We start from the raw sequence: 26233 nt of genomic DNA on the forward strand, positions 1-26233 counted from the left end.
TATTTTGTGAACTACATACTTACTTTCGCTATTTTCAGTTTGTAAAGTAGAAGTCATTTAATTCTCTAATGAGAAAGATAGCTTAAGGAATTTCGGGGCTGTTTTCACGTATACGGTAACAACATTTAATTAACAAAAAATGTAATACCCTGAATTTTCGTTGCGCTTCGCGCACAGTAGATATGGAGTGAGATATATGTTTAAACGAAAGTATCGCTGAATATAATTTAGATACCGATTGGCGTGGTTCTGTTTACACCGCATTGTCGCCTATACCAATTGCTTCATCACAGTAAGTATGGCCCTCATAACGTTTGAAACTATCGTTTCGCAATCCAGCAGTAACCTATTATACCTAGCAGCTCATGACGTGTCCTAATTTGGAAAAGTGGACTTTGTGGACAAAAGATATGATATATATTTTCCGCCATTTAGAAGTAGTATTTTTCTTTCAATTACGAGTATTATACGTTGAGTTATAATTATATCGTTAATTCTATTGCCTGGAAAACATACATGTCGAAGTATAAAGCAAGTGTAAATGCCTTATATTTTCCGAAAATAAAGCGATATACTATATGACAGGGGTGGGCAAACTTTAGGGCTCGCGGGTCGCATTCAACATCTAAATCCATTCGCGGGCCGCACTATATTAAGATTATTAGCAATATTCCATGTAATTTTTCACAATGTTGCGCGCACTCACCAACTCACTGCACGGTCCCCTGGACAACAGTGCGCAACGACTAAAAAAAGGTCATTACTTCGAATTTTTTCTGCGCAGCTCAGATTTTCTGTGCGCACAGATCGTGTCAGCACTGCGCAATTGCGCACGTACTCAGCTTAGAGGGAACATTGATTATTAGCCAAAAGGTAACATTGTTATTTAATCATATGGGAGTGGTCCTCAAATTTTATTTGACACGCTGCCTTATGATAGTGAAAATTTTCGCACCCCCTTCATCGTGATATCACAAAATATCCAAAAGAGAAATCAGAATGCTAGCAATACCCAACGGATAGTTTGATGGCATTGAAGGTTATGGCTGTAGACGAGAGAATAATTATCAAACAGGAAATTTGGACAATAGACAGAGCAATCACCATGAATTGGAGGCAAATCGCTCGGAGCACGAGAAAATTTTCAGTTCGCGCCCCCTTTCAGATGCTTCCACGCCCCCAGTTTGAGAGCCACCGCCATATAGTGATCGAAGAAATATAGAGATAATATATAAGTGGGTCGTCCTCAGTAACCAGTTTGTAAAGAAAAACACTCGTGGCCCGAGTTATGTCATTTCCGTTTTGAATTTCTGTGACTTTTAGCAATTGAAACCTTTCAAAAAATATACCGTAGTCCGCCATGACATGATATTCTCTAAAACGGGTTGTTCGAGTAAACAAAGAATTAGTATAGTATTTCCATATCAATGCTATCATTTGTATCCCATGATGTGGACAACTTCATATTTTGTCAAAAATCAACACCTCCTGGGATGCATAAATATGAATCAAGCTCATTACACCTTCCGCATAGCCCCATATTTGCAGCTTTTCACAGTCCATGCGAACGAATTATGATCGTTTTCACAACTAACTAATTACTTACTTACTTGAGCAGATTTAAAGTCTGTCAATTATACTTCTACTTCAAGTATTTCTAGGTTGCTTATTAAAGAAGATTGGAGATTGGAGATTGGCATTGGGACGCAACAATGCTGTCTGGCTCTTTTTCTCTTGAGCTACTCTCTCGCTTCGCCAGATAGCATTGTTGTGTCCTAATGCCAATCTCCATACCAATGAAAAATTCGAGGCTGATTGTGGGAGTTCCAGGGCTACGAGCGGAATAAAATTTATATTTTCGTAATCAGTGCAGAGTCATCTTTCGATTGATACCCGTTTTACCAAATTTAATGCTCGGCAAGCCGGTCAAAAATGACCGTCAAATTGCCTGTAGCCAAATGGCAATTGTGACGTGATACAATTTCATTGAGGCGTGAGATTTGCCTGTGTCGACACTATATAGGACACTATGCTTTGAAACATTGATGCAGCATTTCACTCGTTGAATTCTACTTCAGTATTATTTTGCTCGGAGCACACCTTGTTGGCAGTATTCCCTGGTACCTCATCGTTTCAGCATAGTTTGAAGATGGGATAGCAATAAGCTTTGAGTTTATATAGCTAGGCTTGGTCTGGACTAGACGGTATATAGACATCGGCACAAATGACACAACTGAATGTATTTGGTGACTTGAAATCGGAAAGTTGAAGATGGCTTGCCTTTGAATCGATGTGATTTGGTCAGTTTTGCGGGTGAATTCACTTCATACCTTTTGAAACACTAACTTGTTTGACTCGAGATCGAGTAAAAAATTTGCAGTGATCCGAATGTAGCGACTTGATCAACACCAACACCGATGTGTATAGGCACAATTGCAAAATCAGCGAAACCATAGTTTAGTGGAGAAGCCCAATTCGAACCAATATCCCCGAAAGATAGGCTAATTGTTCCAAATAGACAGAGTGACGTTATATAACAATTATTCAATATTATATAACTAATATCCAAAGATTTTCTAACTTCATTCATGACGAGTCCGTGATGCCAGAAAAATATAGTAATATCTCCAGAGAAATGACCGATATTTCAACAGTTTAGCCTGAATATTACTAGATTTGTCCATATCTACGTTACGTGATTCGATTTAAGCCCCCGCATCCGCTCTCCTTCACCCATACCAATTAGGGTTGCATTTTAAACAACAATCAATTTAAAACAAACATGTTTAAAACAAGGCCCCGGTTTAAAACATGTTTGTTATTGGTTTTTTTTAGCCATGACGCCACGAAAATTCAATTGTGACGTCACATTGGATTTACAATGACGATGGACAATATAGGGTAGATATGGCTCCTTAGACGAAAAGAGCTTCCGATTACTGTTATAAACTGACCAAAAATGTCTTCCAGGACTACATCGTTATGCAGCATTCTTACGGTCGGCGGTCATCAGCATCAGAACACCCATTCCGTACCAATGATATATATCCACGTGCAAAAACTGTTGAACCGACGACGACTTCTGTGGTTCCAGCCACCTCACATCGTATACGAGTACTATTTTGGGTGCAAATAGTCCGTAGGCTCATACTACATGGTTTTTTCGAGGTATTTACACAATCATGGCAAAATTAGACGACGTTTGAAAAATATAATTTAAAGAAAAGCATTTGTTTAGAACGCAGTTTAAAATATGTTTTAAACAAAGTGTTTTAAAACACCGTTTGTTTTAAATGCGACCCTAATACCACTGCTGCATATCGAGCGATGCCCCAGTTGCGCTATGACGTACGGACTCTGGATATATGAGGAAGAAAACAGAGCACCTTGATCAAACAGCGTTGAAAATATTAGATATATATATTTACACATATAATATGAATATACAATGACTGAAATTCTTGCTAAGAATCTCTTACGGCTTGATACGCGTCGACACGATTTGAAAAATAATCCTTCCCTATCAGCATCAATTCATATACTTTTGACTCATCATTACTCAGGAAATCGCAACTTCGATGATAAATTTGTTGCCGAAGATAATGAAAAAGCATTGTTCCCTCACGTGCATTACGCACGCAGAGTTTCTCCCAAGTATAGGCTTACGTAAACAGGTTACAGGAGGGATGTGCGCGAGCACAATCGACTCTGCTGTCATGTATAAAAAGATTTGAGATTATAAAGACTTAGTTGTACCCAGAGCTGCATATCGTGGCAGTTTGTCAACTTTTAATCTAACCATTCGATAGTGAGAATGATGAATACACCGGACAGTGCAGGTAGTGTATGTGTCAATATGAGCAAAGCAGTGGTTTGGAAATGGTTGGTTGTAATTCTGATTATCAGTAATTGAATCTGCCGCAGGGATTTCTAGAATTTCTGAGAAATCCCTGATCTGCCGTAACGATTACCCTGTTTCATTTGGCCGTGTGGGGTGAAAACATATCTTGAATCGCCTCGAAATAATTAAGCACGGACATCTTCTGATTCTAATCATCTCAACCGATATTCAAATGATAATATTGGACTCTAGAGAAGGGATTCTCAACCAGTGGGCAATGGCCCGCAAGGTTATTTTGAGGTGCGCCGCAGAGTAGGGATGTTGTGAACGTGAGGTTCACGTTATTCGCGTTCTGTGAACCTCTGAAATTTGGAGGTTCGCATTCACAAACGAACCTTGGTAGGTTTTGCACTGTGAACCTTTTTGATGTATTACAACTTTCACGTCAGTATAACGACTTCGGCTGCAATTCTCTGCATTTCAACTTCCGACCATTCCCCGCATGGTGCTGGCCGCATGAAATGAAATTCAACACTGAGCGACCTTGCTAATTTCAAAAAATGCTTTCTCGACAGTTTGTTCTTTATTGACTTTGTGGAATTAATATAGCATTTGATTGTCCCGTGCAGAGTTGATACATTAGGACGATTAGGTGATGTCTAAAAAGTCAGCATGTACTACAACATTGTGACATAATATGGCCTCAGTCGTTGCTAGATCATGTACTTTACGGAAATGTAGGGTTGGAATTAGCAATATAGGTTAACGTCCGCGTTCACACAGAACCTTTCAAAAAGATTCACGTTCACACGACCAGAACCTGTCAGAGGTTCGCACCATCTTTACCGCAGAGCTATATGGAAAATTGTAGATTCAGTGAAAGTTCAGTCATATTTGTTATGTTATATTGTTTCGTTATATTTGGAAATCGGAGTAATTGAGCACTTGACCATTTACACCGCATTGCCAACTTTACAGTTTTTAAGTCTACGATTTGTACTAGAAGAATGATGCAGCTCGGTAGCGCTATATTTTATCTGGAAATCGGTCTTGGTGTGATTCCATTATATTTATTCCTCGTGCAATGGATATATTGCTTTCGAAAACGTTTGCTGTGCGTGAGAAGCACATCTACAAAAAGAAAAGTGGACATACTTATTACATTGACCGCAACAATGGGCCTTCTCACCGTCATTGTGGATTCTGTATCTATCTATCTTCGTGTTAACAAAATGTTAATGCCTTCAACGAAACGTGTTTTGAGTGGCGCACTGATTATGTTTTTCGCCGCTACGTTGCTTCTGGTGTATTCGGTCATATGGCTGCGACAGCGAACGTTTTACAAGAATGCAGCACTAACCCATTTGACGAATAAGTGTACGCGATTCACCAGCAAATACATCATACTCGCAATTATAATAACGGGCTGCGTAATATCGATTGTCCTTGGCTATGTCACACTCATACACTCTTGCAGTAAACGGTGTGAATTGATTCTGCATTTGGTGAGCTTAATTTCGTTAATGCTTACATCCCAAATTTCACTTTTATGCCTCTTTATCCATCCGCTACTGAAACACCACAAGCTGCATACTGTTACCGACGAAAGATATGTAACTCTAATCAAAAGAATATGCATACTTACTGCAATTTGCCTGATCACCGATGTCGTCGCTGTGGCAGTGGGCGTCACATTGAACGAAAATATTCCTCGCCTTGTGCTTGTCAGCGTCAATACGCTTTGCGTTATGATTTCAATGCGGGACTGGAAATACAGAATATTTCCCTGTGCGGTATCGCCAGCAAAAGACAAGATACCAAACGAAAGCGCCGCGTCTACGTTCAACGAGTCTGAGGTATAAAGGCACCAGGGATATCTAGTTTACGGTTGTTATATGCATCTAGTTTATATTTGACCCGCTCTCCGCCCACATGATCATTAGCGGCAGAGCTGATGGAGGTTATGGTGACTTTGGAAATACAGGGAACGTAATTGTACATCGTAAAGTCATATTAATGTCACACGGATAAGACTATTTATGAGCCAAAATGCCGGTCCGCACCAGCAGGTTGCACATGCGGTGGTTTTCAACCATTTATGGTCGCGACTTCATTTCCAATCATAAAATGTTCTGTGGCCCAGCACCTTTGCCCAGACTTGCGACCTATTTTGAAAGCCGATTACGTTCAACATTTTCGCGAACCCCAGAACAAAGGCAAACGACCCTCAGGTTTAGAACCACTATCTTTGACTAAAGCATCTAAATGGCCTTGACCGACTCTATTGGAATATATCTTTCTCTTATAATTTCAAATACAATTAGACTTATTTCAGCAAATGCTGGTTATTTTTATTTATTTATAATTGCATATTTTCGGGGACCGTGGTGTCCATATTACAATCAACGAATGTGACACCAAGTCGCGCGCAGCATCAAGAACAATTTCAAGTGCAATAAATCTGCCCAAAATAATATCTTTACGTTGATTTCCGAAACGAAATTGATCCTATTTCAAAACATCAAAATTCAGGACATTTAGGCATTTAGAATTTCCTTCCGGACGCAGTTTTAACAGTGAAATTCCGCACGTATCGCAACCCTAGTTCTATATATGTCCGATAAGGTATCAATGTGAGGAAATAATCAAGATTAGTCATGGTCAATACCGTGCATATATTCAAGTACAAGGTCACTCGATAGAAACAATTCACAGAGGTTGCGCACCAGCACGGACTTTATTTTGGTAGATCGTGAGTAACGCATCTGATATGATACATGAAAGAATCGGATCCTTCTCGGTCGAACCATAGTGTCCTACAGTAGTGCAGACACAACCAAATCGCACGACTCCCTGAGATTGGGTCACGTCATCATTCTCTCTATTCGAACAAAGGCAATTTACAGCACTATTCAGACTGGCTTGCCGAGCGCAAATTTGATAATATTCGTATTGATCGAAAGCTACCACGATACTGATAACTAAAATATAAATTTTATCCTGGTACTGGCCATGAAACCTACGGAGTAGCGGAGTTCGGCATTGTAACGCAATAACGTAATCTGGAATACCGATGTGTAGCTGAAGAGCAAGAATAACAATCGCTTCGCTTTCAGCAACGAGATTCTTTACTCATCTCCGTACGGGTATGACTAATCAACTCTCGCAAAATCGATAATTTATTATTATCCACAACCACATTAAAAAACTGTTCTTTGTCCAGCCACGAAAAAATCGCCCCTCACCATGACCAGCTGCGATGCCCTTTCAGCGTCATGTTCGTGTATAAGTTGGCATCGTTTGACTCATATTTGTATAGAACTATAAATTAATGTCAATCAATATTTGGTCCTCATTATATCCTGTGTTCTGTGATCTACTGACCCTTGTTTATCTGCACTCTGGATAGTGACAGTATAGTAGTCACTATAGTCGCTTGCGTTATAGTAATTCTGCTGTTGAAGACTAATACATTGGATTCTTATTGAAAGTTCGCCTGATATATTTATCGTTCTGCCAAGACCTAGAAAGTAACAATACGACTAACGTTTGAAAACTACGAACTAAAATACTATACCGGTCGACTATAAAAGACTAATCAGAATCGAGCACTTCAAAGCTCTACGCGTATCGACAAGGCACAAATAAAAATAAAGAACACAGATGGCACACTTTGTAGTCCTATATCGAGGACTACAACTCTTCGACTCTATCCGATAGCCACTGCGAGATGGAGTCGATGTTTTCCGCCAACCGCGCGATGTTCAAGTCAATTCGCAGCAATGCGTTCTTTCTGCCGGCGGTGCCGGCGCCACCATCCGGATATTTCGCAATAAATTCTTCGACCTAAAATTCACATGATCTCTTACAAATTTTTATTATACGATTGTAGCCGGGATAGATAGATCACTTATTAAATTCGTCTGACCAGGAAAACCAGGAAGAGACGGTACGACTGGGTGTACAACTAGTGAATCCCTTCACTAAAACATTGTATATCAAGAATCGTATCACAAAATATGATATTATTATTTCGTGGATTGATCTGGGAACATCATTGCACTATACAGCGATCCAAGAGTCCAAGCGTAGCCGTAGCTTGAGAATCTGTAGGAAATGGTAAAAAATTCTAGCTATACCGATCAACGCCGCCTTACGAGTCCCAGCCCGAGTGTTTGTTTTGAGGTATTCATGGTGTTTGTCGACTACCATGGTCATTTAACACCAGGCCAATTTTCTTGATTTTATTCCGTATCTGCCGACTTGTAGCACGGCCCACTTCCAGGCTTGTATAAGACACCGCTCACACGGATGATATGGAGAGGAGGAGTCTAGATAAACCTCCAACACTAGAACTAGTGCAAAATGAATGGTTACACTGAAAAATTGATACAATCTTCGAAAATATAGTCATCAGTTACTGTGGTGGCTATTTAAAGTGCTTGTTATGTAGGGCTACCAACTACCATATTTTGGAATCCGGAAAGGAGGACACTTTCAAAAATCATAAAAGTTAGCTTACCGAAATTGAAAACAGCCGATTTGGAAATATTTACTGGAAATTTTGTTATGTTGACTAAAAAAAGGCCATCACTTCGACTCGACTCTCGCATTACCCAATTTTTACGATACTTCTATCCCCAATTTTCACGACACTTCTATGCTCTTGACTAAAAAAAGGTTATCACTTTGACTCGACTCCCGAATTATCCGCATTTTTACGTTACTTTTTTTTGACTATAAAAAGGTCGTCACTCTGATTCAACGCCCGAATGACCCGCTCGAACGTCCGCATTACCTATTTCGCGTCATTTATGCCGATTTTAAATTGTCTCTGTTCATTAACCTTGCTGTAAACGCTGTAAAGGAGGCTGAATTGCCAAAATGGAGGACTTTTAGGCGCTCTCGGAGGACATTTTCTATTTCCTGAAAAAGGAGGACATATGGAACCCTATTGTTATGAATCTCTCACACATAAAAGGGATGCAAACATATCCTAAAGCTATTATTTCTGCTTTTGAAAATACAAAGTAGTTTTTCCTACAAAACTGTTGAAGTAGAAGTGGAAATAGTTTAGATAATCACGTTAGTGAGTAGCACGATTAAGCAAAACCTACTTGGGGATTTCTGAAAAGTAGAAGAGAGAGAGAGAGAGAGAGTCTTTATTTTTCATCGAACCAAAATACATAACAAACGGCAGTGATGGTGGTACATAAAATATGCGTACACAGTATTCGGTATTAGATAGGAATGATCGATAAGACCGTGAAGGTCATCTAGTCTAATCACACCAGCATCAAACAGGTACACTTGACTCAGAACAGTCTGGCTGTAAAAAAGTGTTTAGTTAGGAAAGGAAAATAGAAAAAAAAATTAAAAAATGGTAGCAAATGATCAATGAAGCAATGTCTGGGCGAGGTAGGGCAACAGTGTTAGTGTAACGACAAGAGGTGATCAAGTAGGGCTTTTTTGAATCTATTATAAGGCTTTGTCACAGCACTTCTAAAGTCACTAGTCCACACGGGACGTGAGACAACGTGTCGGCAACAGTGATACAGCATCGCAATATCATACCTCCCATTTCTGGACTTGAGTGTTGTAACCGTAGACGATGTTCGGTATCAGGCGCCCAAGATACATATTCTCCAAGCGAAATCTTCAAAGCAAATCAATCAATTCATCAACATCACCAACACTAAAACTCCGCGATTCCTGAAGTAGCAAATCACTTCCTTCGCAACCAAGATCTATTTCTCAAAGGACTTGGACAACTAGATAATTCAAATTGTCTAATCGGAGCGAAATGCCCGCAATCTTATTTTAACACACAACAGTGCCTTGTGAGGCATTGTGCTCCACGACAATGAAATTTTGCAACAGTTCAATGCATTTTTGAGGACTTCTATCTCTAGCACTCTCTCTTCCACGAATCAGTCTCTCTCTCTTTTATGCGCTGGTAATCTAATATGCTCTATTTTCAATTTTAATCTAAGTCCTGATTCTACTGAAAATGCTGCAGGAGAAGTGTATGCTGCGAAACGATCCGAGCTTGCGGGACAGAATTTGACAAAGACAAGATTATGTTACGAGGATCAGCTCTGATTTGATATGAACTGAGATTGATTTTGTTATTCTATTTCTTTCTAATCCAGAAATTAATTCAATTTCCAAGTTTTTGCGATTTCAGTAATTCTAACATGTATAAAACTGCGTAGCTATAATTCTAATTCTAATATATTTTGGTAAAGCTGAACATTTGCTCGTGGTCCAATTCTACTTGCAACCTACAAACCACTTTTTCCGGGTTGAGTCTACACAATACTCACACGATCAGCCATGCTCCCATTGAATGCCGCGTATTAATAATGTCACCGATTTTAAGAAGTTCATATTATACCCTTGACATTAGTCACCACGAGTATTATGGGATGTAATGAAAATTACACGTTCACAGAGTTCAAGGTGAGATATTCTTTCTACAGGTGTATTGAACTGATAAAATTGCTAATAAACCAATGATGATGATGATGATGACTACCTTTTGACCAAGTATTCCCAATTGAGTCGAACCCAGGACCACGCCATTTGATTGCCGACATCGGAATAGGAAATGTAAATGATGCACGTGAAGAAGTCTTGTTCTTTGATGACGGCGGGATCCTTTGTATATTCAAGAAGTCTGCGGAACGGAAATCCTCATTTTAAGTAATCTTAGTCTTTGCGACGAAAGGCTTTGATCAAAATCAAGCGTGATACGTAACTGCTCGCAGATAAGAAGCTGGTCAATCCGGGAAACGAGATTGCTTGTACAATGTACAAGGCCTACATGCAGTAAGAAGTGGTGGTCCAAGTAGTCACAGTTGGTACTCAATTCGCAGTAGAACGTCATAAATGTCTACTCGAGTACAAGTGGAGATTTATAAGACTTGTCAAAACGATATCAAGTGGAAGTATAGAAAAGGATGATATGACAAGTACCCGAGTATGTAGTTTCGAAAATTAGATTTGGTCAAGGGTAGCATAGTTTGAGCGGCGGATGAGAGATTTCTACTTCAGAAATTGCAAGCTTAGTGACTAACGCAATAATGACACTACGAATAGAACTCAGATACAGTGATACAAACGCTACATCGCCAAGTTTTTATCACGATTCCACACATAAGCGCGACGGAGCAAACATGGCGCAAAACTTGTACTTTACCAGAGGTGTAAAATTGTCAAAAATAAGCAGTTTTTCCTTGAAAACTGTCAAGTAAAAATGGAAGAATGTGTAATCGAAAAACATAACCAGTGACCAGTTCAGAAAGTAGCGCAGAACCTACGGCAATACTTCAAAAAATAAGTAGCCTAATTTATTGCTGACCAGTGACCTCCTCTGATAGTAAGTTATCTTGCAATATGTTGGTGGTTTAACGGTGTAAAATCCAGATTGTATTCCACCGTTTTTAGTTGTAATATGTGCCTCCTCTAGAGAACAGCATTTTGCATGACGTAAGTGCGTCCTTAACAATTACGGTATACGAAATCATACACCGCACGCCTTAAGTCGTGGCCAGTGTATGATTGAAAGCGTCAATCAACAAGCTTCGGGCAGCTACCTACCTGTCTATCAATTCAACATTGGTAGTCGCCGCGAGAGCTCGAAGCAGATCGCCCTTTTCACCAGCGACAGTCTCGTTTAAATATTGCCGTAGTACATATTCCCAATCATCCACACTTCCCTCCTTAATACCGTACCTGTACACCATGCTCCGAATGTCAGGATGAATACTGAAAAAACAAAATAAAATATGCGGGATTGTAAAATCTTCCCATATGAGAAAATATAAACCAGAGCAATGTAATTCCTATGTCTCATCGATAACGTGGGACCGGCCACTCAAATTCAAGCGGACGTAGTTATTGGCCAGAGAAGTCATCGTTCGTACTCCAGGAAAAATAGTAGTACGATCAATCTCCATACAATTACAAGTCGAGGTAGCAATTTCCAAGACATGTCAAGACTAAGACAAGTGAAAGTAGAAAATGAAATGTTTGAAATTCATGCAGTTTTCAGACAGTAGATATGGCTGGGGATCGCATACTCTTAGCAGTTATTGGAAACTTTAAGATTTATCTTTACAACTAGCGCAAATTGACCAATGACATTAGAAATATGTACAGTCTTATAAAATATATTCATCAATTACTGTGATGGCTATTTCATGCTGTTCTTGATACAATTTCACTCATAAGACTGATGCCAACTTATCACAAAACTACTTTCTACTTAAAAAAATCCAAAGTGTCAAAGTAAGTAATTAGAAATTCAAGGAATGTTTTCATGGTTATGCCTTGGCTATTCGGGTGGCCACATCGCTGATGTTAGACCAGAAAATGCATTCGTATGTATGAGAATCTAAAAATCATGAAAACAATACTCACAAAGCCATATCGTTTCTCCATTGTCGAAACAGTTCAGTAACATTGGATAACGCGTCTTCATCGCCGAAGCTGAGTGCATGACTTAAAACTATCCGTCTCAGACGCCTAAAAATATTATCTCGTAACATGCAATTCATACAAACGTTTCTGATAGTCTCATGCAGTTTGCATGCCTTGCAGTAAAACGTTCGACCATTCTGCAACTATGCGTACGTAGGCGTTCGATTGACTGACCTCACCTTTATTTTTACTGTATCACATTTATAGAAGTATCTTGAATTGATAAAAGGGCTAATAAACCGGCACTAAAACTAAACGGCCTGAGAATCTGTACAATGCCTGCTAGACAGGCATCTACAACGATTCATTGCTATTTAGGAGTGCACAGATGGATAAGATTAGGCTACACGATCGATCATAATACGATAAATATCAGTATAACAACGGCAAGCAATAACCCTCACTTTTCTTCAAGCGATCCTTGCGTTGCGTCCCACCCAAGTTTGTCCACCATCGGTTTCGATTTACTCAGAAAGTATGCCTGTAATGCGACCAAAATTATGTTTAAACACTTTCTAACTATGGGACGCGGGCTTGATTCTAGCACTATATCGATAATTATAATTGCTTCAAGAACCAAACAGTTACTGCGTCCGTGTCGTTTATCATGTCGAGGATGTTACAAACATAAAATGAGCAGCAAAGCCTCGTATCGCATGGAAATCAGAAGGTACAAGGCGTCAGATGAAAATAAGTTGATGAACTCATGAAAATAACTCCTTTTTCCTCTACGTGTGGTAGCTTTTTGGCCTATCCTCTAAATTTACAGTTTCGCGTGTACCAGCGTAAATTTTGTACCATTGAACAACAGCAATAACAACCTTGTAATTGGTTTCGACATTCTCGACGCCATTAATCATGTTTTCAATCTTCGACGAGCCAGAGGCAAAAGCACTCCAAACAAAATAGCTTTCTTCCCTATCCAGATATTGAGTGATGTCGAGTGCTTGAAGATAGGAGATGTGTTCGGCTCTGCAAGACAATATATATCATCATCAAGTAGTTCAGTTCAATTAATTAATGATTTCATCAGATCAAAACACCATAAGAATATGATAGAATCAAAAGAGAAGAAGTCAAAATGACTTGTAATAGACTTTCAATCAAACGCAAATTTTCACCCTAGCATGGGATGGGATCTAGTATAAGAGCAGCAATGGAGAATGTAAAGACCAACAAACATGCTTAAACATCTTTATAACATGGTCCTTGTTTAAAACATGTATGTTTTTAGCGATGGCGTCACGAATGAAAACAAAAACAATTTTGTTTAAAAAAAGGCATTTAAATTACTGTTTTAAAAAATGTTTTAAACAAAGTGTTTATTTGTTTGTTTTATATACAACCCTAGCCCGATGTAAATGCAGGGTGAAACTGTGGGTGACACAGAGGCTCTCTATAGCAGACGCAAGGCCCCCCTGCCAATAACAATTGATAACGGCCTACAAATAACAACTTCGATTGGTTGAAGGGAGATTTTTGAATTTATTGAATGAAGTCAGTAAAACATATTTGTGTGCAAAGCTATATTTTAGTGAGTTTATAGTGTTATTTGTGGCTTTTCTCTTAGCTCACTCAAACTTGGATCAAATGTATCGGAATAAGATAAATTGAGAATCCACTTAATACCACTTCGTCGCGGGCCGCATAATTTTCCTCTTCAGATGAACACCCCCGCGCTATTAGTGTATTGAAGCATATCGTTACAGTACACTGAGTACAGTAACGGCAATCATTGATGTGCTCTAGTCATTGTGAATGACTAAGGCTGTGGTCATTAACATGGCTTCACTCGAACACCAGGGATTCGCTGAGCCCGTTTCAGGGGTTTGCCGACGGTCAAGGACCACACATGACTCATACAGCAGAAGTCACAATGATTTGCAGTCAATATTGATGGAAATAATTGAGCCTACACTCTTTTTCATGTACCAGTATATCTATAATAATGTATTTGATGTGTTGGTCTGCATTGTGAAAATTTAGGGTTCGTCGAAGACTTGTAATTAGTATATGGGTTAGCTAGGTTAGTGAAGGTTAATAACCATTTGACTATAAAGGAAATCAATTAAATTGCTCATCAACAACAATCGATAACTATCACTGATAAGGAACTCTAGTTACGCAGCAAGATTCCAAACATCGTCCATGAGCTGTGCCCGGTCAATCTCCTTAAACGCCGTGTGGTCGTCAATCAGCTGCGCTGAGATATTGGTCCACGTCGCGGCATCGTAATTGACTCGGTACATCGCTTTTTGGCCGGCGTTGAGCTTCACCCACTTGTCTTCCGTATCGATACTGAACGTTACATCTGCAAAGATCGATTTACAAATCTTATTACCGATCATTATCTTACTGATCATCATCAAGGGTAATTGTCGTTTCTCAGTTACAGGTCGAAAAGATATCAGGATGCAAACAGAACTTACGCAGTTGCGGAAAACTTGCAATCATGGGCGGTCAGTACTCCTAGTTTTCAACAAAACACTAAAGTAGATTTTGCCTAATAGTAAAGATTTGGTGGTTGTGGCGAAGACTACTGTCACTTTGTGTGAACGTGGCGAGATAGCGTAGTGGTCTAATTCACAGCTGAAATACCAATGGGTTGCGGGTGCGAGTCCGACCGAGGTCGAATCCAAAATTTCTACCTAAGTGCGGAAGGTATATCTAGGCCCCTCTTCGCCATCTCATCCGTGTAAGTATCTTATAAAAGCCTGTAGAAGTGCGCCGCACTACACAAGTCGGCATCAACGGAATAAAAATGAGAAAATCTGCCTGGTGTAAATGTCCATGTTGTAGTCGACAAACACCATCGATACCCCAAACAACAACACCAACAACAACTTTATCTGAACAGTTTTTAAGGCAACTTTTTACTTTTTACTCTTTGAATTTCAAAAAGTACGAAGTAGTTTTGTAATGAGTTTGAAGTACTTTTATGAGTGAGATTGTTATAAGAACCGCATGAAATATCAACTGTATTATACTGTAACTGAATATATTTTCGAAAATTGCAGCTACTTGCAATATGTACTAGTTAGTTATTTTGGGTTAGTCGCAGAAATACAATTTGTAAAGTAGCCACCACCTCCGAATAACAAGTGCTACAAGTATCCGACATATTGGCCAAATCAAGTTTCTGAAACTATTTACTTACGTGATTTTGGACCTTCTATATATGCTGACCATTGAAGTAGCTAGTTTGGACATTGCTACGGATATAGCCTACTTGCAATTCAGTACGTATTAACTGTACGTCTACGTGTGCAGGAACACTGATTACTTTGACCACCTCTGCTTGCAATTACAAATAATCATTTCTATTGGTTGCGAAAAGCTGTATTGGAGCTGGAGCTGGAGCTGTATTAGAGCTTATCCAACATGGTGACGACCAGTGTCACGTAAAGAATTTCATTATTCTCGTACGAAAATGTCCATTGGTTGAAGCGTTCAAAATGGATGAAAACAACTGCTGATACTAATATGGTTTTACCGGGATATGATGCATTCAGCCAGATAGCCTTGGTAGATAAATTTGACGATGTGAAATACTGCAATTGAATATTCCACTTGTAATTGTAATCGGAGGGTGGCAACGATGATTTATTGGCCGCAGGATCGATGAGCATTTGTTCCTGGGATACAGTCACCTGTATGTATAGGAAACAGATAAGATTTGACAATATTTACCTATATGGAGGGAAATGCAGCTGTGTTTAATTTAGACGCAAGCCGTTTATGCGCGGCAGTCTTTGATTCCTTCTGATGATTGTTTCTAGGCGCAGAAACCTGTCAATTGGGTTATTTTCTGGTGATAATAGAATAATCATTGTAATTCAAACGCTTTTCTGACTAGTTTATTAATGACCAAGTTCCAAATCAGAGACACAGCAAAAAGCATAAAGTCATAAACGTCTCGGTCACAGCAACAGACTACATAATGAGCGTAAGAGCGAAGATTTCCAATTAATTATAATGCATCGCCGTAAAAACCAACTGGTGCCTTGCAAATGCTTCATATATTGGTGAGAGTGGTCAATCCGAGAAGGCGTATTTACAAATGATTCGTAAATTACGAACGCAAATAAAGGCGAAGAAATGGCATGCTGAAAGTCTATTGGTGGTATTAATGGTGGTTGAAAAATTCTCAGACTTTATAAGTATATGTTCGCTTCCCTTGGCTCTCACTATTTTAGATCAGTTGACTTTGGTAAGGAATTTCTGAAAGGTTGAAAATGCTTAGATATCGACACACGAATACAAGGTTCCCACATTACCTGCGAATCGCTCACATTAACTTGAATCACCGGAAAACCTTGTTGCTGAACCCAGGCGTCCATTATCTCGACGATATTGAAATCGCTTCCCTGACCCGAAACGTACTGACGAAATGAATGAGAAATCGTTTCAACGAAATCAAATAACAGTAGCGACGTACAAAATCAACTCATGTTTTAGTTGCATTTAAAACAAATAGTGTTTTAAAACACTTTGTTTAAGACATATTTTTAACAGTGTTTTAAACAAAGGCCGTAAAAAACAAGTTTTTTAAGTTGTAAAATTATGCCATAATTGTGTGAATACTTTCCAAAAAAACATGTTGTATGAGCCTACGGACAATTACCACCCGATATAGCCGACGTATATCGATATGGGATGGTTGGAACCCTCAAAATAGTCGGTTCAACATAAATAGTACAGATATTTCCTCAAATTAGCTATATTTACCCAATATTTTCAATTGTCAATGCCGATCCGCGATGACGTCACAGTTTAATATTCGTGACGTCATGACTTGAAAAACAAACAAAAAAACAACAACAAAAACAGGTTTTAAATTAGGGCCTTGTTTTAAACATGTTTGTTTTATATGCACGTTTATGTTTTAGTAAGCACTGTGCATCAGATAGAAACACAACATCAGTCAAAAGGCCTGATAGCATTCACCTCTTGGATATCACCCCACAAGTCCTGCTCATCAGTGTTGTTGAAGTGTCTCTTCTTCAAGTAATTTCGCAATCCGCCCAAGAACAAGTCATCGCCTAAAACGCTATTCATGTATCCAAGAACTGTTGAGCCCTGTTCGAAAGGTGAAAAAAAAATAAACGGTATAGAACCTCACAAAACCATACGTGTATAGGCCTACCAGAGAAGTGACTCTTGGATAGGCCTACCATATATGTTCCCTGTTAGGAGGGTTTGTCCTCTTTTCTCAAGACAAGTGAATTGTCTTCGGGGACGCCCAGATGTCCGCTTTTTCACATTTCGGGTTAGTTGCGTATACTTTGAACAAGACGAGTGGTACATATTTCCAAAAAAATACGGCAGCCAGCCTATTATAGGCGGATAAGTTTCGATAATTTTGACGGTTGTATATCATTTCAATGATAAGTCGTTTAAACAATTCACGATCTCGTTATAAATGATCATTCCTTATTGAAAAAATTGAGGGAACCGCGAAGTGTTCAGAGGCTGAATCTATAAACTAAGTTTGATTTGTTCTTGTTGCGTCTGTTTTTGTAAATTTTATTTGCTTTGTTCTTTTAATCTTTGCCTGCAAATACCATGGTATTTTAAAACATCATCGAACTCAAACGACAACTCTACATTCGTTTTACTTGCCGACATAAAATGTCCTCTTTGTGGATGCTGAAAATATGATGGGCCTATTCTTGGAGGTCAAGAACTTCAGTAAACAATTGAATAACATATTGGAATACATATCTGTATATTTTCGGTTGAGACACTCTTTCAGGGGTAATCGTCAGCAACTATCGTAATTATGTTCTTTTCAATACTTCAATATGAATATGTTATTCAAATGTGCTGTAGAATTTGCTGTCTCACACAGAGGTGGTCAAAGTAGTCGAGAAATCTGCTCAAGTAGAAGTCGAAGTAACGACGAAAAAATCTACTCAAGTACGAGTAGAAGTACTTCTTCCATAAGCAATCTAAAACTACTTGAAGTAGAAGTAGAATTGACTGACTTTAAAAGTAATCAAGTAAGTAGTTAAGAAAACGATCCTAATTCGTTCACATGGACTGTAAAAAGGTGCAAATTGAGCAATGCGATAGGTGACGAGCTTGATTCATATTGATGCATACCAGCAGGTATCCAATTTTCGCTGGCATAAGTATATTCGTCCACATCATGGGATGAAAATGATAATATTGATATGGAAATGCAATACCAATCCTCTGTTTTCTCGAACACACGTTTTAGAAAATAGCATGGTATGGCACCATTCCCCATATTATAAGGCTCGTAGTTTAGTCGAAGAGCAATACGGAGAAGTTGCGTAGGATACGGTGTAAACACTTTGCGCGATTTGTAAACGATAATAAAAAATATGGTGGACCGTAAAAATGCCATATTGTGTGGCATTATTTCCAGAAATTGAAGGCATTACTACACTTGCTTTTATACTTCAACATGTATGTTATCCAGACAAAAGAACTGATAATAATTATAACTCAAGGTATATGATTCTGGGAATTGAAAGTGAATTATAAATACTACTTCAAAAAGCAGAACATGTATTTCATGATTTTAGTCCAGAAAGTTTCAAAGGTAGTATGCTAAAACAGCTATAAAACTTAAAAAAAGCCAGAGTCCACTTTTCCAGATTTAGACATGCCATGGTCATGGTAGATTTCGATATGACAAGTAAATGCTAGATGGCGAAACATCAGTTGCAAACGTTATATGCTGTGATGAATTATTTGATATGGGCGAAGGGCGGCAATGTGGTGTCAACGGAACCACGCCAACCCTCTACCCAAATTATATTCACCGATACTTTCGTGAAATCATGCTGGACAGTCCGTATCCAGCACTGCGCGCGAAGCGCGACGAAAATTCTGGGCTTTACTAAACTTTTATGAAAATGAAATGTTGATACTCCGTGAAAACAGCCCCGAAATTCCTCAGGCCATCTTCCTGATTGGAAGATTGAACTACTTGTACTTGACAAACTGAAAATAGCGAAAAGTAAGTAAGTAGATCACAAAATATTACGAAGTAGAAGTAGAAGTAGCAAAATCAGATCTACTTGAGTAAGTACCGGAAGTTGAGGAAAACTACTTGAGTACATCGAAAAAGTAGAAGTACTTCGTACTGACCACCTCTGGTATCACAGCGACCGTACAACACAGTATGTGTAAATACAGCTACTCACCTTTTGATATGTGATCGTATCGAAGACTTCCGCGATCTGTGAAGGCGTGCTAACATCCACTACTATCGGATGTGAAGAGATAGATTGGTCACTACGCATGGCCACTTGGACATCAAACAAGGCATGGAATCCGTCCTGTAGGTGAGCGATATTAGGCATTGACGAAATAATGTCAAAATTACAGTCATCGATGCACACACTCAAACTGAAAACTATAGATGCAAACCATGAATGCAGAGCAAGGATCTAACCAAGTCACAAGGTTCCGAGCACGAGTGACACGCCAATCTCACGCTTATAGTTTTAACTCGAGTCAAATCGAGCCATTTTCTATTCACCACCGTTTCAAGTTCGATTCCAATTCATTGAGTAGAGAGCCGATTCCGAGTCCTAGTGTCGTGGCCCGAGTCCAAGCCATTGTGTTCACTGTTCAGTTTTAAGCCAGGATACTGTACAGGCACATCTACAAATGTCATAAATGACGCGATATCTGCAATCTGGACATTCGATCGGATCTTTCTGGAGTGGAGTTGCAAAAATGACGTTTTTTCTTAGACAACACAACACAGTATTTGCTGTAAAGATTTTGAAATCACCCGTTGTCTCGCCCGGTATTATAAATAATGTAAAATGTGTGATTTGTAAAAAAGTGTCCTCTATCCCCGATTTTAATATATGGTAACCCTGATGTTGAATTATAATTGTTTCACGAATACACAGTACTGCATAACGTTTAATATCATTATATCTTAGGTGGAACATGAAAATGGCATGCAAGATTTCAACTAAACACGACTGATATCATACAAACAACGTATACCAACATACCGCATTCCAAGATGGTTCCGCCCACGACAAGCCGTCATACTCAAAGTACGAGGCGAATCCTTCATTCAACCAGATATTGTCCCACCATTTCATCGTCACTATGTTTCCAAACCACTGAATAAAGTCGGTGATTATCCGCAATGAAAGATATGGTTCAAGATTAGTTTATAACGTGGCCCATATTTTACTTTCATTCGGAGCTGTGTTTAACATCCAATGATTGTGCCAACACATAGGAAGGTTCGAAATGTCATCATGAATAGGGAAGTTAGTTGCCATGATTAGAACCCGACCGATATACCGATAAAACCGATAACTAGCACCTTCATCGATAACCCGATAAACTCGGCCGATATCAAAATAAATGCCATGTAGCTTAAGGGTATTTCCGGAACTACGAAAATTATATATTATATATATAATATAATATAACATAACAAAGATATTTGAACAGATTTACATCCATTGCGATACTTGGGCATGAAATAAACTGGAAAGGCTGCACCTGGAAAGCTGGAAGCTTTGTAAAATAGATCTACATCCCAGTCTAGCAGTCGTACATTAGCCTATATTTCTCTGACTCTCTACACCCCAGCCGCAGCGAAAAGAGTGTGTATTTCCACCGGTATACCACCCTGATATAAGGGGGTGAATATACACCTAGGGTGCCCGAAATCAGAACCTGCCTCAGACATTCCACGGTATAGACGGAGTAGTCCTACAACACTTTAATCCGAAGTTATGTATGTAAAAAGCGCGTGGACTCACAACGCTTTGAATTGTCAAGTTGGTAAGTCGTTAATGCTTTAATTGAAGACTCTGGAGACAGAGAAGACGCATACCACACCTGATGCACCATCTCATGCGCAATAACAGCCGTCACGGACTGCTTGTCCGTTATAGAAGACTTATTCCGATCCCACATCAGGTAGCGCTCTCGATACGTCACCAGCCCCCAATTTTCCATGGCACCGGCAAGAAATTCAGGCAGTGCAATTTGATCTAACGTGGACGATAAAAAATCATGGAATTATGTTGGACTTCGTCGTAGTTCGGTGTTCATTACGTTCATATAGCATAGACGTAGAGTGTAGGGAACAGCATGGATTTGGATTTACAGTATTTTTGAGACTTGTACATGAGATTTCGAACAATTTTGAATGGAGAAAAATTCAGTCATTATCAGATTTGGAGCTGGACATGACATAATACGAATTTTGGGTTTGAATCCCAAATTAGGATCCTGATTTGGATTTTCAAACATTTCATCTCCATAGGGCTGATTAAAACCAAGGGGGTTCTATGATTTACTCTGAAAAATATCAATTTATTGAAGCTAAAACATAATTGAACTGATCAAACAATCGCGGAAACTTGATTCGACCCACAAACACGCACACTCGTAAAACTTTAGTGAGTACAAAAGCACCCACCGTACTTGGGGAGCGAATAAGTCATATTAAACAGTCGTTCGTATTCATCAAACATAGCCTTGGTCACGTTGAGAGCGTAGTCTCCTTGCCCCCCGTCAATCTGGTGCTTGGCTCCGTAAATTCGCAGCTGTGTGTATAATTATCAAAATGATTTAGTTGACCCGTGAACGTGGAATTTAATTTTGAAAGTCGATGAACTTTATTGGTTCGAAATATTTAAAAACATTAGCACATATTTTTGAAACATTTTTCCTAATTTTCACTCACATATTACAAGATCGACCTCAAAGGGAAATATTCACTTACCCCCATCTAACAGTAACCCAACTAAAAGAGCTATTGACTACTCAGAACCTATTTTGGAATGTACTACCATAACATATGCGTGACTTGCAGCATGAAAGAATAAAATAATTTACTTGTCTCTGTTCAAAACATAAAAAATATGAAATAGACCAGTGGTTCACAATCATGCCTCCAACGCCCCCAAGGGGCGCTGGCGATTTTCAAGGGGGCGGAAACGCTCAGGGGGCGATATGGGGGGATGGGGCGCTGGGCTCAGGGGGGCAATAAGGGGGCGCTGAAGAACAATGGCTTCGCCGAAGATGATGTGGTAGTAGAACATATCCTTAATGAGTGTTCAGAACAAATTAACTTCCAACAAAACATGTCAAATCCCGAAATATTTGGTCGCGCTACGTGACGATGTTTGCTACATATATTTTCATAAATGTAGTGGGTTATTATAATTCATATAAAAAGAAATGCGCGTAATTTTAGATCGCAAATTAAATCGTCAGAATATTTCTTCATCGGATCATAAAGGATGATACTATATTGTGTTGTGGTTAACAACTTCACAAGAACGTTATATAATGTGAGTTGCTTTGGTTGGAATACATTCATGTTAAAATTAATAGCTGGGTACAGTACTCAATTCAATGTGATCAGATATATGCACCCGACTTACTTATAGTTACACAAAGCACTAAGACAAAATCGAATACCATTAATCTCCCCGTATTGCCAATCGCCGATGTGAATTCGGGAGGGTTCGAACCACAGGGTATGAGACCGTGCCCGATTGTTGCTATAACAACCTCGATTTGACCCTGAATATACCACACACAAATATTATATTGTTTATTATAGTCGACTGGTTCTCGTGCGTGATTACATATATATCGACTTTCAATTAGATAAAAGGACAAAAGAAAACAGGAAACAAAAGAACATCAAGGTAATCAGTTTTGGGCCCTTGTTAAGCGCCTCCAGAGTGGGCGGTCGTGGTCGTCTTCGAGCGATAGCTCGCGTTGCGCTAGCTATTCGAGTCACATCTGCGCCATGGCTCCGTCGGAATGTGGTTGATGATGGCGGCGGCTGGTTGATCGTCTTGATGCCGCACTAGATGACCGATTATGCAGAAGCGTCGTTCAGCAGCCAGCAAACGTCATGGGGCCGTTTTTGTGAGTATGCGCAGAGCATTGGTGGGTATGTGCTCCGGGTGGTGGATGCCGAGTGCGTAGCGGAGGAGCACGATTAAAGCGCGAAATATTTCCAATACCAAAGTCCCAAACAGACCGACTGAACTTTGACCTCTTACCAACACCGAAACTGCTACAACCCAAACCCCCAATCGGTTAGCTCGAAGGGTGCCCTAAATTATTTCGCTGAATGAACATAAATTAAACATCATGTTTCTACAGATCCCCCACGGAAGAATACGCATAATTATAGAAAATAGAAATAGGCATGTCGGCGTCGGCCATCATCACGCCACGATGGACGAAGACATATGAAGTTACGGTGAATATGGGACTCCCACAAGTGTGTCAAAAGATCGTCAGCGAGAAAACCGCAACCGAAGAGGATTGCCCTTATGTTGAGCGTAAACTTCGACGCATATAAGTTCAATTGTCCATAGGTACTTAAATCGTTCGTATCGAACTATCATGTCGTCGCAATCAGCTCCCCACATGACAAATAACATCCACTAGACAAAATTATTTGTCACTGACGAAATGCCAATTTTGAATCGAGTAGCCTATTTACTTTAGTTTTATACGTTTATGCGTTTCAATAACGTTTGACTATATAGCGAACACTAGATAATAAAATAACATTTAACGATTTAATTGTACCAACGGGCACGCCCGAATATGTTCAATTATTGATTTTCCAATACAACAGATCACTCAGCGCTGCTGGTGAATCTGATTACGTGGGTTGAAAGGATCAAAAGTTTATAGCGACATATATATGCAATTACAACCTATTTCATTCATGCATTATAGTAAATTTTGGTGCCTAGGGCGACCAGGCCACATAAACTTTGCTGACCATCGAAATCACGCGACAAGGTTCTTGGGGGCCAAGCCCTCATGAGATTGGTTTATCACGCTATGGGTGCCCAAGACAATCGTTTTTTGAGGGGCTGACGAAGTGCTGTTACGGCCCTCCCTCTCGCCCATTGTCTTTATTACAGTCCTTACAATATGAGTAGGAGGGGGGCGCTGGAGCACGATAATGTTTGAAAGGGGGCGCTGGAGGTCAAAGGGTTAAGAACCACGGAAATAAACAGATGAACATAATTCATTATTACAGTATATCAAAGTCAATGTTGCCTCTGCGTTTTATATCGAATGCATACATACAAATTATGAAACGCAGAAACATACAGTATTGGACTGTAAATCTACAGAATTAACACCTTTTAGAACAGACAACAGCATGCTAGGTAAAACAATTAATCAGCTAGAAAAGAACCATACGTACCGGGATGCCTCTCCGGCTAAAGTCTTCAACGTAATACAGCTCGCCGACGGCGAAACAGGCGAGATATGTTGACATTGGAACGGATACTTGAAATTCGGTCTTTATCAAATTATCTTCAACCGTTTCGGTTTTCTGCGATATCAGTGATTTTCGTCGAAATACTTGTGCAGGAAAAGCAACGCTTCAGAGGTGCTCATTAACGAAACACTTGTACTTTTTCCGGCGGTTGATATTGACCTCTTGCACCACTGACTCAGTTAGTAATGTTTTTAGACATTTATTTTCTCGTCTTCTACTTCAACAGGTTTTGACTACAAGCTATGTACTATATTTTAGATGTTGTCGCGTGGTAAGTAGAATTTGGGTTGATTTGCATCGATTTTGCGGGTAAGACTTTATATTATCTTCTTTTACTTTCATTCAGTGTGCGTGCATGCCTCCTCTTTTACATCGCTCAGGCCCAGGTGGATATCTGATGTTAAGACTACTCCTAGTCGTTTCGGCATCTTCCTATCATTCATTGTATTGCAGTCTTGTGATGTTTTTAAGTGATGAAATTTGATGAATAAACTTGAACTTGAACTCGAAGTCGTCAAGTAAGTAAGTAGATTTGGCGAATAGGTCGCCTGCCTATAGCTGAGCAGTTAATCGAAGGTTGCTATTTTAGTTAGAAAGTTCAATATATATCTTCGTGATTGACGCAAAACGAATAATGACACTGATAGGTATAATATTCAAATATATATTTAGTTACCATGATGAAGATGCTATTTCACACGGTATGATCATTTCGCTCATAAAACTGATGAAAACTTTCAAAACTACTTTCTATTTTTTTTTTATAAAATCCAAATTGCAAAAAGTAAGTCTTTTTCCATAAAAATAAAAACTGTTCAAGTGGAAGTGAAAGTAGTCCAAAACATAACCACTTCAGTGTATTTGTGCTAGTAGGCAAATCCTACTTGAATATTTCGAAAAGAAGCGGCCTATTACGTTGGTGACCGTGTCCGTTGGTATTGTAGGCTATACTTACATTGATAGGCATATTGCCTAATGCTGTGTGTCCCGCTTCATGAATGATCGCAACGGTATACTGGACCTTCATAGCAGGTTCGTCAAAACACGGATACCCCCTTCGTGAATCTGTTGGCTCCATATCAGTTGATACTATGCCTCTATAGATTTTCAAAAAATGCTTCACGCATCATATTATCGTATAAATGTAACGGAATAAAGTTACAAATGTAACCCACAATATTGACATCAGAGCTGTATGTCAACTGACTCCAAACCATTCGGAATTCTGTAAAATAGGCTACTTGGAATTACACACAGCATAATCGAAAGAGCTTTAAAATACTGATGTAGGCCGAATTGGCCAATTGGTCCCAATAGGCAATATCGTCATCCAAATGAGTTCACTCAAGTAACTAATCATAGGCTATGACAGTTTCTACTCAAAAGGTCAAAAATCGACTGTCCTATATTGCAGAGCATACTTTTTCTCTCCGGTCAATGGGTCGTTGTAGTAAGACATGTAAATACCGACAATGCTCCCAACTAGCGAGTTGCTGAAATCCATCGACAAGAGATAATCCTCTCCTGAATACATAAAATGATTGGAAGTATTCAATAAAAAGAAGCCAGAATTTTTCCTAAATCGTAATTGTAGATTGGATTTCATATCCTAATGT

At 39.3% G+C, this 26233-nt stretch overlaps 1 protein-coding gene across 3 annotated transcripts in view; it reads right to left on the reverse strand.

Moving 5' to 3' along the window:
• Positions 1–7330: 7330 nt before the first annotated feature.
• LOC145458799 (glutamyl aminopeptidase-like) overlaps positions 7331–26233 on the reverse strand; it is a 128880-nt gene continuing 109977 nt past the window's right edge. For 2 of the 3 annotated variants that reach the window (XM_080337291.1, XM_080337289.1), the window contains 18 exons: positions 26039–26141; positions 25573–25714; positions 24540–24671; positions 21765–21891; positions 21179–21333; positions 20332–20445; positions 19504–19638; positions 17273–17404; positions 16603–16707; positions 15819–15975; positions 14450–14636; positions 13147–13297; positions 12730–12806; positions 12266–12370; positions 11444–11611; positions 10380–10520; positions 9416–9497; positions 7331–7687 (listed from right to left, as the gene is read on the reverse strand). In XM_080337291.1, the coding sequence (XP_080193417.1) occupies positions 7535–7687; positions 9416–9497; positions 10380–10520; positions 11444–11611; positions 12266–12370; positions 12730–12806; positions 13147–13297; positions 14450–14636; positions 15819–15975; positions 16603–16707; positions 17273–17404; positions 19504–19638; positions 20332–20445; positions 21179–21333; positions 21765–21891; positions 24540–24671; positions 25573–25714; positions 26039–26141 (2366 nt within the window). In that variant the 3' untranslated portion in view covers positions 7331–7534. Of the gene's footprint in view, positions 7688–9415; positions 9498–10379; positions 10521–11443; positions 11612–12265; positions 12371–12729; positions 12807–13146; positions 13298–14449; positions 14641–15818; positions 15976–16602; positions 16708–17272; positions 17405–19503; positions 19639–20331; positions 20446–21178; positions 21334–21764; positions 21892–24539; positions 24672–25572; positions 25715–26038; positions 26142–26233 lie in introns of all 3 variants that reach the window. The other variant, XM_080337290.1, reaches the window with a different exon arrangement.

The sequence above is a fragment of the Botryllus schlosseri genome, chromosome 16 (assembly GCF_051294905.1).
Source record: "Botryllus schlosseri isolate E-star chromosome 16, Bs_hap1, whole genome shotgun sequence".
Lineage (NCBI taxonomy): Eukaryota > Metazoa > Chordata > Ascidiacea > Stolidobranchia > Styelidae > Botryllus > Botryllus schlosseri.